The 14,898-nt window shown below is 48.1% G+C and overlaps 1 protein-coding gene across 1 annotated transcript; it reads right to left on the bottom strand.

The window, feature by feature from the left end:
* Positions 1 to 1,707: 1,707 nt before the first annotated feature.
* htr5ab (5-hydroxytryptamine (serotonin) receptor 5A-b) lies at positions 1,708 to 14,660 on the bottom strand (the record flags this gene model as incomplete). The annotated part of the gene is made up of 2 exons (XM_080548864.1): positions 1,708 to 2,040; positions 13,944 to 14,660. 2 exons carry the CDS (start codon positions 14,658 to 14,660, stop codon positions 1,708 to 1,710), a joined length of 1,050 nt encoding a protein of 349 aa, XP_080404990.1.
* Positions 14,661 to 14,898: the final 238 nt, after the last annotated feature.

The raw sequence follows: 14,898 nt of genomic DNA, 5'->3' as shown, positions 1-14,898 counted from the left end.
ATCGGTGGTAGTGGGTGCATGGGAATGATTTGCTCCACTACACTGTAGCTGGACCTGCACTGAGCTGTGCTTTTTAAAAAAGGAGACATTTCAAACACTCCAGAAAGATTGTGTGGGAGCAGCACTGCGCAGCAGCTTAAATGTTTTGATATATTTCTAATTATTACATTAGATTCAGGCACAGCTTTCCACCCACCATGATCCACCCAGCATGATCCTCAATGGAGGTGACTGGAGGAAATGCTCTCCAGAACACCAAACACTGGCTATTCACCAGAACAGCAAGAATATATCGTCTCTATTTGTATTGTAAAATGTCCTTCATTCAGTATTTCAGTTTTAGTTCTGTTTCCTCTGTCTCACAACCCTCTCCCTTGCCTTGTCTGACGGAAAAGCAGGGCGTGTAGTGCAGCAGAGACCAGTGCATGGATCTAGATCACTTCTCAACCACTGTCCTGTTTGGAAAGACCTGGTTGGTACAGGACAACAACATGTCAACCCAATTCACACAGATCCTGCCTCTCCCCCACTCTACAGAGGAAGCGCCTAAACCCCCTTTGATATGGAGATGTGAGAGAGTTTGCCTGAGGGAAGGGGGCAGTGCAGGGTTGCCCTCTTAATTCCACCTCCCTCTACTAGACTGATGATATTAACACATCTCCCCCCCCACCTCCATACCGTATGGATTTGCTAGTATGAAGTATAGATGACTTACTATTCCCATGGGGCTGTTTTACATTTTCTGAACTGGGGAGCAGCAGTGAGGGGGTGTGGTAAGTGAATAATCAGCTAGCCCAGTGAAATGTACGGAGGGCTGAGAGGCAATTCAAATACTCATGCCTCATTCTTATATCAGATTCGGACAAGGTCGGGTGATTCATCTATAAAATATGTATTCAGAGAGAGGAGAGCAGTACAATACCGTTTCCTATTATCACCAGGTTCACACTTCCCATGCAGAATGTTGATGTATTTTTTCTCCATGACCCTCTGTGTTCTTTACTTCTATACCTCCCACACTTGAGAGCAAGGATTATGAATGCCGATGTCGAATTTCCATGCATTTATTTCATTTAAATACACTGTATTTATTGATGGTGTGACACAGCAATCTAAAGGTGTTATTTCTCATTACAGTATAAATGTCATGATGATCACAATGACGTGTGATGGCTTTCATTTTTACATTATACCACAATGTTTTTTTAAATTTAAATCATGGTTGGCTTTTGTTGTTGACGAAACATGATCTACAGTTTGTTTTCTAGACCTTGGTCTGGAAAGTCTACAATTTGTTGTATAGTCCATAGCACACTAGCTGTGGGAAGAGGCACCCAGCCCCAAACACTGTAACATCCAGTGTTGGACAAAGAGAGCTCTACTCCTAAAAGAGCTCCTACAACGCCTAAAACGAACTAGCTTTGATACATCTGAAAAGCACTAGTGAGAACTCCCCTTGTCATATTCCCTCTTTACCCTTTTACTGCACTGCAGCACAACATTGACTGGCACTCAACTCTGTCTGTCATTCAACTTTCAAAGACACAGTAGCTGCAAAACATCATGAAAGGTACTTTCAATTTGTTGCTTGAAATACCTTCCGATGATGATGGGCCCTTTCATCGAACAATAGCAGCTTGGAGAGCAGACGTAAGTATGTGTAGGTATGCTACACCGTCTTGCGCTAACATAGTGTTCTGTATTTGGTCAGCGCTGGCAAGAGAACAGGTTCCTCAGGGCGTTGTTATAGTTCTTGTTAAAGGCGGTGTAGATAAGAGGGTTGAAGAAGGAGTTGGAGTAGCCCAGCCAGAGGAAGATGCTCTTCCAGATGGGTGGTATGTCACAGGAGCAAAGTGGGTTGATGAGCTCTGTGATGAAGAAGGGGATCCAGCAGAGGACAAAGACCCCGATGAGGATGCCCACCATCAGGGCCGCCTTCTTCTCCTTCTGCTCACGCCATGTGTCCCCGTCGGTCTGGAAGGTCACTGTGGCGTGGCGCACTGTGAACACCATCTGGGGCTGCCGCGACGGTTCCTTCACCTGCCAATCAGACAGTCAGACAGTCAGTAAATATATCAGTTAATCAATCAATACATCCTTTATTCCCATCAATAAACAAGCCAATATATTGAACATCCATTCACCTGACCAACCAAGATATGGACTGGTCAATAAAAGCATCAGTAATGTACAAATAAGCGAGTTGACTGATCCATCAATAGTGACTGATCCATTAATCAGTCAGGTGAATGGATCAAGTGTGCATTTCTGACTTCCCACACATCATTTGCATAGAGAACAAAACTATGATGTTCAACAACAGAAAAACCCTAGGCTTTAATCCTTCTGCCTATTTTTCCTCAGCCGTCCAATAGAGTTTGTTGTTGTATTTCTCTCTGCATGTGACTCTCAGCAGGTCATTCTGCATGACTTGTTAACAGAATTCTATATTTATTTCATGGCAAATCTCACCTGGTCCATGAAAACAGGTGTGGCAGCCAGTACCGGCAAAGGGCTTACGATGAACTGGTGTGGAAGGGGAAAGGTTACACAAGTGTGTAAATGCTGGGTGATGAGCATGTTTCAATAGATACATTTTGAGGAATTTCCAACCAGCACTGATCAGTGCCTTTCGATACCCGTTGCATGATGGGGATAAAATGTTTCGGACTTGCTCAAAATTGTCGGCTACTTGAAATCTACGAGAGTTGTGAGATTGAGGCCGACACAATTTTAGAGAGAGGACCAGTGGATCTCATTTCTCTCAGACTACTGTATATGAGGCTTTTAACGTCAGCAAGGACATTTTAACCTTGGTTTACAAATCACTCATTGAATCCATTCTCACCTTCAATAACACATCCTGGTACAACTCCCTCACTGTCAAATACAAAACCAAACTCTCCCGTATAGTCAATCAGGCAAGTAAAATCATCGTCTCACCTCAAACTCCCCTGTCTGAAATCTACAACCGGTCACTAATCAGGAAAGCCACACAAATCACACAGGACCCCTCTCACCCCCTCCACCAATAATTTCAGCCGCTTCCATCAGGCCGCCGTTACAGAACTCCACTGGCCCGGAAAAACACATACAAAACATCATTCATTCCCACTGCAACCACCGCCCTGAAGATTTTAAAATAGGAAGCACACTGTTTTTCTGTTAAGCCACAACATTTTAGCTTTTTACATTTGTTTGTTTATTTGTTTATTAGTTTATTATATCAAGGACAATCCAAATACATGAACCATATAAAATACAGTAAAAAAGGCAGCGTTAGCCTAGTCGGCTAATTTTCAGCTGAAGTCCCCGGCCAGTTGCAACATGGCATCCTGAAAAGTAACGTCATTAGTTAAAATAAAACATTTCAATATTCTAAGAACATGTGGCTGAGACAAGGTACCCCAACATCACACTTGACAAAAAACACAAGTAAGCAAGCTGAGGTGATTGCAAGCGGCTACAACAAACACCACATACACACTTATGGGGGCAGCGACGAAATCATAATACTGTTTTTTTTACTATTATTTTTAAATGACTGGACTTTTTAGATAGGCACTACATTTTATAAACACTGTTATATCTGTCTGTTTTTATTGTATGTATGTGACCTATGTGTGTTTTTAATGTGGATACCGTAATCATGAACTGCACAAAGCCTGTCAAAGGAGAATTTCTGTCACTCTGTGACAGACAATAAAGCAATCTTGAATCTTGAATCTTGAATCTTGAAGCAGCTGAATGCCTTCATTGTTGGAGGCACTTTTTGTGGTCAATCATGAATGTTTTCTTGTGATTCAGTGTAGCTGAATCAGGAAAAGCCCTATGTGTAGACTGTTGTACGACATAAATCATGATGGAAGTCAACAAGCCTACACAAAACCAACGTGTGATTCATGAAACGTGCAGAGAGAACACATGTTGTTCTTACCTGCACGCATATGATGAATGCCAAATATTCTTAAATCTGACTCACAGGCCAGTGGTTGTCTATTAGCGTAAGTATTGCCCAGAATATACCATATACAGTATCTCAAGAACATAACAACTAAGAACAAATGTATGAATGTTGAGTTCTGGAATGTGTATATACATGTATATATATATATATATATATATATATATATATTTATTAAAGCATTTCTGCTTTATTGGGTTAGAGACAATTGAGATTGACAGGAGAGGGAGGGGGGATGATATGCAGGATATGTCAATGGCTGGAATCAATACAGGGACCTTGCTATGATATGTCATGCACCTTAATGTGCTATGTCACTTGCGCACCTGTATGCATGATTGATGAAAGCATGAGGCCCACAAGGTCTAATCAATAAGGGCCAGGAAGGCCATAGGAGGAATAGAGAGATTCCATTTGGAGCAGAGGGTATACATTGAGGGTATACATTGAGCAGAGGGTATACCGGTACATTGAAAGCCTATTGTCTGTAGGGAGAATGTAGATGGCAACTTGCTGGATACAGTGTATTAAACCCAGGGGAGTAATCCTGCTGGGAGGTTCTGAAGCAGCTGTACCATGTAGTCAGGAGGAATGGGAGCCTGACTGCTGGGCTGATGAGAAAAAATGCAAAATGTCTTTTTTTTTACAAAGCTTCTCACCATCAGTAACTATTAGGACAGAATTTAAATGTTCATTCCACTTGAGCATGACATGAACACTCTCACAGCACAAGCAATCACAATGTCATCTACTGGGTTCAAATGAATTAAACATCATTGTTGTGAAGGCCCACAGTTTTAGTGCCAGTTTTAGTTTCCCCAAACCAGCCCTATTTTGCCCCAGTTATTTCTTTGTTATTTTCTATACTATTCTGTACGTTATGAAGGTATATGTATTATTATTGTAATGTTTCTGTATATATTTGATGACGTAGTATATCCGGGGTGTGTCCGTGGCCCGGATGTTGGGTTCGGTGGTGCCTATATAAGAGACGGAAGTAGTCCGCGCGAGAGTGTGTGTGGTGAGCAGCAGAACGAGAGAGAAGCAGAACGAGAGATAGTAACGAAAAGCCGAGCTAAGATGGCGGATTCAGCAGCGCGCACACCGTGCAGCAACTGAAGACGCCAGGAAAGCGATTATCGAGTGTACCACGGTAGCCTGTTTAGTTGTGTTCCCGTTGGACCGCCTTGCCAGCAGCCGGCTGTTCAACGTTGGACCAAGCGGGACGCCAGCTGGACATTAATCGTCGTCTCCACGAGCGAACACAGACTCCCGCGGAGCTTCGACGCGGACCACTTCATCGACGCACATGCCATTCGACCAGGCCTCAACGCGCACCACGCCACTGGACTATAAGCCTGTTCAGGCCAGAGACTATCAGTGAGTGATTGAGAGTGTGTGTGGCCGGCCGGGAGGGAATGTGTATTTGGGGATGGATACATCATTTGTGTAATAAATGTGTTGTTCATATGTAATACCGTGTGTTAGTTGTTTGTAGCTCCAATGCTAATGCTAGTTGTTTGTAGCTCCAATGCTAATGCTAGTTGTTTGTAGCTCCAATGCTAATGCTAGTTGTTTGTAGCTCCAATGCTAATGCTAGTTGTTTGAAGGCTAATGCTAATGCTAGTTCCCTTGCTAATGCTAACGACATTAACTGCTAGTCTAACGGTTTGCTGGCGCCCCCTGCCTGTATCCTCCTATACTGCCTATTTAGCTCCATTAGTTAGATAACCAGCCCCTTCCTAAATTATACAGTCCTTTTCAGCTACTCCCTGGTTACAATTGGTCCTTCGAGCCGGATTGGTAGTGTAGTGATAGCATGGCTGAGCGCAGCCAACCAGACCAGACAGTTACCCCCCCTTCTCCGCCCCCTGAGCCAGAGCCACGACCACAGAGAGTCCCGCGGTTGCCTCCGAGGTTACAGGAGTATGAGCTTGAGCTCGAAAGCTCACCGAGTGGTAGCGAGGAGCGCACTCCACGGGATACAGTGGTCGGAGAGGCCGAGGTGTCCGCCGGCGCGCGGGTGGCTAGCACTGAGACAGCCCCCAAAGAGCACCAGCCTGAGGATGAGATGGCAGAACCGCAGGGTTTTGCCGTGGAAACGGAAGAACAGGAAGGAGAGGCCCGGTCCGACAGCGCCTGCGGGCGGAAGAGGGAGGGCCTCAGCCTTAACGATCTGCCTCCCAGTACGGCGCGCTCGAGACCTAGCTCCTGCCGCTCAGTGGCTTCCTACCGGTCCAGGGCTTCCGTGGGCAGTTCTGCCTCTGGGGCGGATAGCCTGCACTCCAGAGGGAGTAGTGCCGCGCTGTCCGAATATATGCGCCAACAGGCCGAGATGGCGTTAGAGCGGGAGCGCCAACAGGCCGAGACGGCGTTAGAGCGGGAACGACTCCAGTTCGAGCGTGAACGCCTCCAGCGCCAGGAGGCGCTAGAACGCGAACGCCTCCAGATGAACGGAGCGGAACGCGCGGCGGAGAGACAGCGCCAGGAGGCGCTAGAACGTGAGCGCTTCCAGATGGAGCGCGACCGCCTCCAGACGGAGAGACAGCGCCAGGAGGCGCTAGAACGTGAATGCCTCCAGCGCCAGGAGGCGCTAGAACGGGAACGCTTCCAGATGGAGCGCGACCGCCTCCAGACGGAGAGGCAGATGAACGGAGCGGAACGTGCGGCGGAGAGACAGCGCCAGGAGGCGTTAGAGAGGGAACGCATCCAGTACGAGCGCGAGCGCCTCCAGATGGAGGGGGCGGAACGCGCGGCGGAGAGGCAGATGGCGAGAGAGCAACTGCACGCAGAGAAGATGGAGGAAATGATGCAGACCATGCGCGACGTGTGCATCAGCAGAACTCCGTCGGCCTGTAGCTCCAGAGTATCATCCGCACGGCCCTCTCGAGTGCCATCTCCTGAACCCCCCGCCGATGGCTCCATGACCCCCGCCAGGACTGTCCAACTACAGGCCCAGCTGACCACCTGGAAGGAAGAGGACCAGGGACCCGACCGCTACGCGGCCCAGAGGGAGCCAGCGTCGCTGCCCGGGAGGGGAGTCATCCCCCAAGAGCGTAGCACACCCCTAGGTCCTCCAGTGCACCAAAATGCATGCAGGCCGGACACCCAGACCGTCACTCCAGCACCGATGATCCACTACAGGATGTTCCCCCAGGTGGAGGGACCCAAGTTCCCCTTCTTCAAGGACGAGGACAGGAGCCAGTATGTGGAGCTACGCATCTGCCTAGACACGCTCTTGGACAACTCCTGCTCAGAGTCCTACAAATATGCGATTCTCCTTCAGCATGTGAGGAACCCCAGAGCCCACAACATGGTACTGGCCCATGCCTCCGCACCGACACCTTACACCAGAGCGCTCGCTGACTTGGATGCCCGCTACGGTCGTCCCTGGAACCACGCCCTTGCTGAACTGCAAGCCCTCGAACAGCAGGCCCCCATCAAGGATGACCGGGCGCTGGATGACTTCGCGCTCCGCGTGCACACCTTGGTTGGGATGCTGAAGACGCAGGGCCCAGCTGGCGCCAGCGAGATCAACAGCACCTCCAACGTAGAGCGGCTGCTCCGCAAGATCCCACGCTTCCGGCAGGAGAGGTTCCGGCGACAGCAGCGCGTTCGTAACCCCGAGAAGTTGGGTCTGAGCATGGCTGCCTTCGCGGAGTTCCTACTGGAGGAAGTGCATGACACCAACGTAGACGCCATGGGTTACGCTGAGCCGAAGAAGGAGAGGGAGAAGGGAGACCGCTGGGACGGGCCGAGCTCGAACAGAGGACGCCCAGTAGGAGTGCTGCACACGGAGGAGGAGCCTCGGAGAGAGAGGACCACCCGACCTGAGGGAAAGGATTCCTCTCAACCCCCTCCAAAGGGACGGAGAGGTCCACCGCCATGTCCGTACTGCCCCAGCGAGCACTGGTTCAATGAGTGCAGTGACTTCAACAACCTGAGTACCGAGGCCAAGCAGAGGTGGCTCGAGGAGCACAAGAGGTGCTGGAACTGTGGGCGCGACCATCTGGCGAAGAACTGCACCTTGAAGAGGAAGTGCAACCGCTGTGAGGAGGTCCACCTCCACATCCTACACGAGGTCTCCCTCGCCAGGTCCACGGAGGGCAACAGAAGCCCTAGGTCCGGTCGCGCACCGGAAGAGGAAACCCCTGTCTACTACCTAGACTCGCCACAGAGCAGCGGCTCCAAGGTTCTACTGAAGGTGGTGAAGGTCCGACTTCACCACAACAACGCTGTGTACGACACGTACGCCGTTCTAGACGACGGGTCGGAACGGACCATCCTTCTCCAGGGGGCAGTGCGCCAGTTGGGGCTCCAAGGGACTGCGGAGAAGCTGACTCTGCGCACGATACGTCGCGACCTTAAAGAGGTCACCGGGGCGAGAATCAACTTCTCTATCTCCCCGGCGGGGCGGCCGTCGGATAGACATCGGCTTCAGAATGTCTTCACCGCCGACCAGCTAGCGCTCTCCCGCTACGACTACCCCCTGGAGAGGTTACGCGCAAGATATCCCCACCTACGGGGAGTAGACCTACCTCCGATAGAAGGAGCGGAGCCAACCCTTCTCATCGGCTCGGACAACGCTGAACTGATCGTGTCGCTCCGTCCTCCGCTGCGAGGACCACGAGGCTGCCCGATGGCTGTTAAGACTGCGCTTGGGTGGGCCCTCCAAGGCGCTACCGAGTGGAGAGAGAGGGACGGGAGAGCTACGTCATCCCTCCATGTACGAACCGAAGAAGCAAACCAACCAACCGGACCGCCTGGAGTGGAATCTATTGCTGCCAGTGCACCTGGAACAGTTAGTACCACAAATGGTTCACCACAGGATGACCAACCGAGGAAGAAGTCTCTGTGGACAGAGCATAAGTCTCTGGATGGGAAGCCTTACTACTACAACTCCCAGACTAAGGAGTCCCGGTGGTGGCGCTACCGTGCCATGGCGGCAACAGCTGTTGCCGAGGAACACCTGCAGGTGGCCATGCACCCTCATGTGGCCGAGGTCAGCATTGACGCACCCGTCAACTCCGTCGAGTACACGTCAGCCATGGAAGTCTCAGCCCGTATGGTAGACGCCTCCAAGGAGGAAAGGCCGGAGTTGGCGAAGAGAACGTACAAGTGGAACCCAAAAGAGGAGGCCAAGCAGGCCTTCCAAGAGCTTCTGAAGGAGAAGGGTGTTTCATCCAACGAGTCATGGGAGCAAGCCATGAGAATGATCATCAACGACCCACTCTACAGCGCCCTGCTCAAGCTGAGTGAGAAGAAGCAAGCGTTTAAGGCCTACAAGGCTAAGAAGGAGAAGGAACAAGCCAAGCAGCTCAGGAAGAGGAACTGTGAGGCGCTGACGAGCATTCTGGACAACATGGCCAACGTCACCCACTGCACCACCTGGTCCGAGGCCCAGCAGTACCTGCTGGACAACCCCACCTTCGTTGAGTACGAGGCGCTGGAGAACATGGACAAGGAAGACGCTCTGATCTGCTTCGAGGAGCACATCCGCGCCCTGGAGAAGGAGGAGAAGCAGAAGATTCTGCTGAGGGAGAGAGACAAGATGTCCGAAGGTGCCGTGGTACTGGTGATGGACCAGTCCCTTCCGCGCGCCGCCTGGCAGACAGGCAGAGTGGTCGACACTATCACCTCCTACTTCACGCTGCTAGAGCAGCCTAGCCAGTGTGCCTTCTTAGTTAACTGAAACCGAGGGTTTCATGGGGCGGCTGTTGTGAAGGCCCACAGTTTTAGTGCCAGTTTTAGTTTCCCCAAACCAGCCCTATTTTGCCCCAGTTATTTCTTTGTTATTTTCTATACTATTCTGTACGTTATGAAGGTATATGTATTATTATTGTAATGTTTCTGTATATATTTGATGACGTAGTATATCCGGGGTGTGTCCGTGGCCCGGATGTTGGGTTCGGTGGTGCCTATATAAGAGACGGAAGTAGTCCGCGCGAGAGTGTGTGTGGTGAGCAGCAGAACGAGAGAGAAGCAGAACGAGAGATAGTAACGAAAAGCCGAGCTAAGATGGCGGATTCAGCAGCGCGCACACCGTGCAGCAACTGAAGACGCCAGGAAAGCGATTATCGAGTGTACCACGGTAGCCTGTTTAGTTGTGTTCCCGTTGGACCGCCTTGCCAGCAGCCGGCTGTTCAACGTTGGACCAAGCGGGACGCCAGCTGGACATTAATCGTCGTCTCCACGAGCGAACACAGACTCCCGCGGAGCTTCGACGCGGACCACTTCATCGACGCACATGCCATTCGACCAGGCCTCAACGCGCACCACGCCACTGGACTATAAGCCTGTTCAGGCCAGAGACTATCAGTGAGTGATTGAGAGTGTGTGTGGCCGGCCGGGAGGGAATGTGTATTTGGGGATGGATACATCATTTGTGTAATAAATGTGTTGTTCATATGTAATACCGTGTGTTAGTTGTTTGTAGCTCCAATGCTAATGCTAGTTGTTTGTAGCTCCAATGCTAATGCTAGTTGTTTGTAGCTCCAATGCTAATGCTAGTTGTTTGTAGCTCCAATGCTAATGCTAGTTGTTTGAAGGCTAATGCTAATGCTAGTTCCCTTGCTAATGCTAACGACATTAACTGCTAGTCTAACGGTTTGCTGGCGCCCCCTGCCTGTATCCTCCTATACTGCCTATTTAGCTCCATTAGTTAGATAACCAGCCCCTTCCTAAATTATACAGTCCTTTTCAGCTACTCCCTGGTTACAATCATTGACTGGCTTTGTGCCAAGCAATGGTAGGCTTCGTGGCTTCAGTGCCTTACTTACATTTTGTTAACTGTCACCTGTTTTTGAATCTGGAGGAGTCACATGGTCATTGCTCTGGACTGCCCTTCACTGACAATGTGACAACTCCAATTCAAAAAGACGTAAACAAAGTGCTCAGATTCTTTATTTCATATTTGGAGAAATTAGACCCTGTGCATACGTACAGAAGGTTTTCAGCACTTTAGCAACATCATTACATTAGTGAGTAACACAATTACACTCACTAAACACTTTATTAGGAACACTATAATAATACTGGGTAGCACCTCCTTTGGCTTTCAAAACAGCCTCAGATCTTCATGGCATTGATTCCACAAGATGTTGGAAACATTCCTTTGATATTCTGGTCCATGATGACATCATTTTTCAGGTGCACTTTCAAGCTGTGATCTGATCTCCTTCCACATCCCAAAGGTGTTCTATTGGATTCAGATCCGGTGACTGGGAAGGCCACTGAAGAACACTGAACTCATTGTCATGTTCATGAAACTAGTTTGAGACAACTTTTTGCTTTGTGACATGGTGCAATGTGCATTATTATGCAGGAAGTAGCCATTACAAGATGGGTACATTGTGGCCATGAAGGGAAGCATCAATACTCAAATACTGTAAGCTGTTGCATTCAAATGATAATTGATTGGTATTAACGGGCCCAAAGTGTGCCAAGAAAACATTCCCCACACCATTAAACCACCTGAATGAATGAGAAATGGCAAAATTATTAATTATTAAAATTATTGTAGAAATTGTGGAAGCAAGGCAAGCAATATTGGTAGAGCCTATTGAAATCACTCTGTAATCAGCCTGCCTGGACTACATAACAATTGAGAATCGAATGTTGTAGTGCGATAATATCGCATCGCACACCGTGTGCATTGGGATGAGATTTTATCATAGACTTCAATGGTGTGAGTTGAGAATCGAATGTTGTCCTGCGACAAAATCGCACGCTGTGTGCATTGGCCTAAACAGCCACACTGAGCCACACAGTTATTAACACTTTAACATGTACTTACACTGTAAATGCTTCTAAGATAAACCCTGCTGTGTCATCATGTAATCCCATTTCCAGTGGTTTCACAGTTCATTTATAAACCCTCATTTAATTGTGTGTTACCAAAAATCCTAACTTGTCTCCATTGAAAATGAAACAAAGTGACATATGATATTCAGCAGAAAAGGACAAGGGTCTACTGAGGTATGGTAATGTCTCCTTCTATTGCTTGACTATTCAGTATTCAAACACATGTATTTGCATTGTAGGGGGGCCGGCTCTATCTTATTGATTTATTCCCTTTTCATAGAAGCATCAGCAAAATGTGTTTGTGTGTGTACACAGTATAATAAAGTCATAACATCAGGAAGCAAATGCTTGCTGGTCTCCAGCACACACACACAGACACACACACACACACACACACACACACACACACACACACACACACACACACACACACACACACACACACACACACACACACACATATATATATGTATATATATATATATATATATATATATATATATATATATATATATATACAGTGCTGCTTGAAAGTATGTAGAATAATTTCTTTTGTTTTTACCATGAAATCTTGATTTAATCAGAACCTTTTTCAGAGTATTCTTTATCTGGCATAACAGGCTTATATTTACAAATTCCATATGTTGGTTTAGAGGGAATCATGTGTGTAGTAGGAAAACTAAATTATAAAGAAATGAGTGCAGGTGCAAAAATAAGTGAACCTATTCAGTCAATAGCTTGTGGAACCTCCATTAGCAGAGATAACTTGGAGTAAACATTTCATATAGCCACTAATCAGTCTCTGATGTCTGTTTTGAGATATTTTGCCCACTCCTCCTTACAGCAGTGAGCCAATTGAGTGAGGTTTGAGGGGCGTCTGGAGTGAACTGCCCACTCCAGGTCCTGCCACAGCATCTCAATTGGATTTAGGTTAGAATTTGACTTGGCCAATCCAAAACACAAATCTTCTTCATCCCGAGACATTCTTTGGTAGATTTGTTTGAATGCTTTGGGTCGTTGTCTTGTTGAAAGACCTTTTTTCAGCCCGGCTTTAGCTCCTTGACTGATGGCTTGAAGTTCTGTTAAAACATCTCCTGGTATACCTCAAAATTCATGGTTCCCTTAATGATGTGGCGTTGTCCAGGTCCAGAGGAGGAAAAGCAGCCCCAGATCATGACATTCCCACCACCATGCTTAACTGTTGGGATAAGGTTCTTTTGGTGGGAGGCAGTGTTGGGTTTTCACCAAACATAGTGGATTTGATTGTGACCAAAAAGGTACATTTTGGACTCATCTGTCCAGAGAATGGACTTCCAGAAACCTTCAAGCATGTCCAGATGGTCTCCGGCAAAGTTAAGAAGGGCAGTTTGGTTATTTTTTGACGGCAGAGGCTTCTTCCTAGCAACCGAATGCCATTTTGATTCAGTGTTCTTCTTATTGTTGAATCATGCACAATTACCTGAGATGCAGCAAGGGAGGTCTGCAAATCTCTAAACATTATGTTTGGGTTGGTTTTTACCTGATTTGTTATTTTTCTTGTGGCTCTTGGGGATATTTTGGAAGGGTGTCCACTTCTAGACCGAGTTGCTGTCATGTTAAATGCTCTCCATTTGTAAATGATTTGCCTCACAGTGGACTAATGGAGTTCAAATCTTATATAGCCTTCCGCAGGCTGATGTGCTCTCACTAACCTCTTCCTGATGGCCTCTGAGATCTCCTTTCTTCTCGGCATGGGGTGTTTTGCATTCACCATAACACAAAACTGACCAGGTTTCTTATTCATCAGAGTCCCACCCGAACTCTTTCCTAAAATCTCTCCTTCAACTGGTTCATTTGGTACCCAATTATTTACCCTCCGGATTCTACTTACCTACTTGATTTAACCAATGCAACTTGGGTTTAACTTATTTTTGCACCTGCAGTCATTTCTTGATAATTTAGTTTTTCTACTACACGCATGATTCCCTCTAAACCAGCATATGGAATTGGTAAATATGAACCTGGTATGTCTGATAAAAAAGGCTGGTTCTGATTCAATAACGATTTTTTACGAGAGGTTCACATACTTTCAAGCAGCACTCTTTATATGTATATCATATCATACAAAATCTGTGGATTCTACACAGCGCCACAAACAACACCCATCCATAGTCTAAGCTATGGAAAACAAAGATACCTCAATTACCTCAGCCATGGGTGTGATGGTGTTGGTCTTGCGGGATCCGATACGGAACTTTGCGGCCTTGTAAATCTTCCAGTAGACGAAGAGCACCACACAGAGCGGAAGGTAGAATGCTCCGAAGGTGGAGAAGATGGTGTATGAGGGCTCCTGGCTCACCTGGCACTCCATGCCCTCTTCCGTGTAGGTCTCGCCCCAGCCGAAGAGAGGTGACAAGGAGATGACGGAGGACAGCAGCCAGGTGAGGGCGATCATCACGTTGGAGATCCTCTTGCGGGTCTTGAGCGTGTACTCCAGGTGCCTGGTGATTGACCAATAGCGGTCCAGCGCGATGGCTGTCACATTCCAGATGCTGGCCGTGCAGCAGAGCACGTCAAAGGAAATCCACACCTGGCAGAGCACGCGGCCCAGTTTCCACAGGCGCCCGTTCAACTCATGGACCAGGCTGAGGGGCATCACCAGGGCGGCCACCATCACATCTGAGATGGCCATGGAGGCCACCAGGTTGTGGGGCACACGGTGGAAGGTCCTCACCCGCAGGATGGTCACCAGCACCAGCAGGTTCCACACGAAGGTGGCCACCACCAGCATGGCCAGCAGAGTGAGGGTCAGCACGCTGAACACAGAGAAGGGCCGGTAGAAGTTCCCTGAGCCATGGCTATCGATGGCTCCGCTGGCATTGGGGGTCACCAGGCTGCCGTTGGGGTGTGTCATGTTCAGCAGTCAGGGTCCAGCCAGCAGAGAGCCATGAGATAAGCCTGCCACAGGGGAGACTCCTGACAGATACATCCTGCAGTGCAGAGAGAGAGAGAGAGACACAAAGCCTATTAAGTAATTCACTCACAGCCCCAAACAGTACACAATGACATACGATGTGATGTGACAGCTGTCAGGACCCTATCTGTGGAAGTGGTTTAACAATGAGCACTGTAGAACAGTGCAGGGCATTTGA

Source organism: Nansenia antarctica (assembly GCF_963989245.1).
Source record: "Nansenia antarctica genome assembly, chromosome: 19".
Classification (NCBI taxonomy): Eukaryota; Metazoa; Chordata; class Actinopteri; order Argentiniformes; family Microstomatidae; genus Nansenia; species Nansenia antarctica.
Note: the sequence above shows the minus strand (reverse complement) of the source record. Positions and strands in the feature narration are given on the sequence as shown.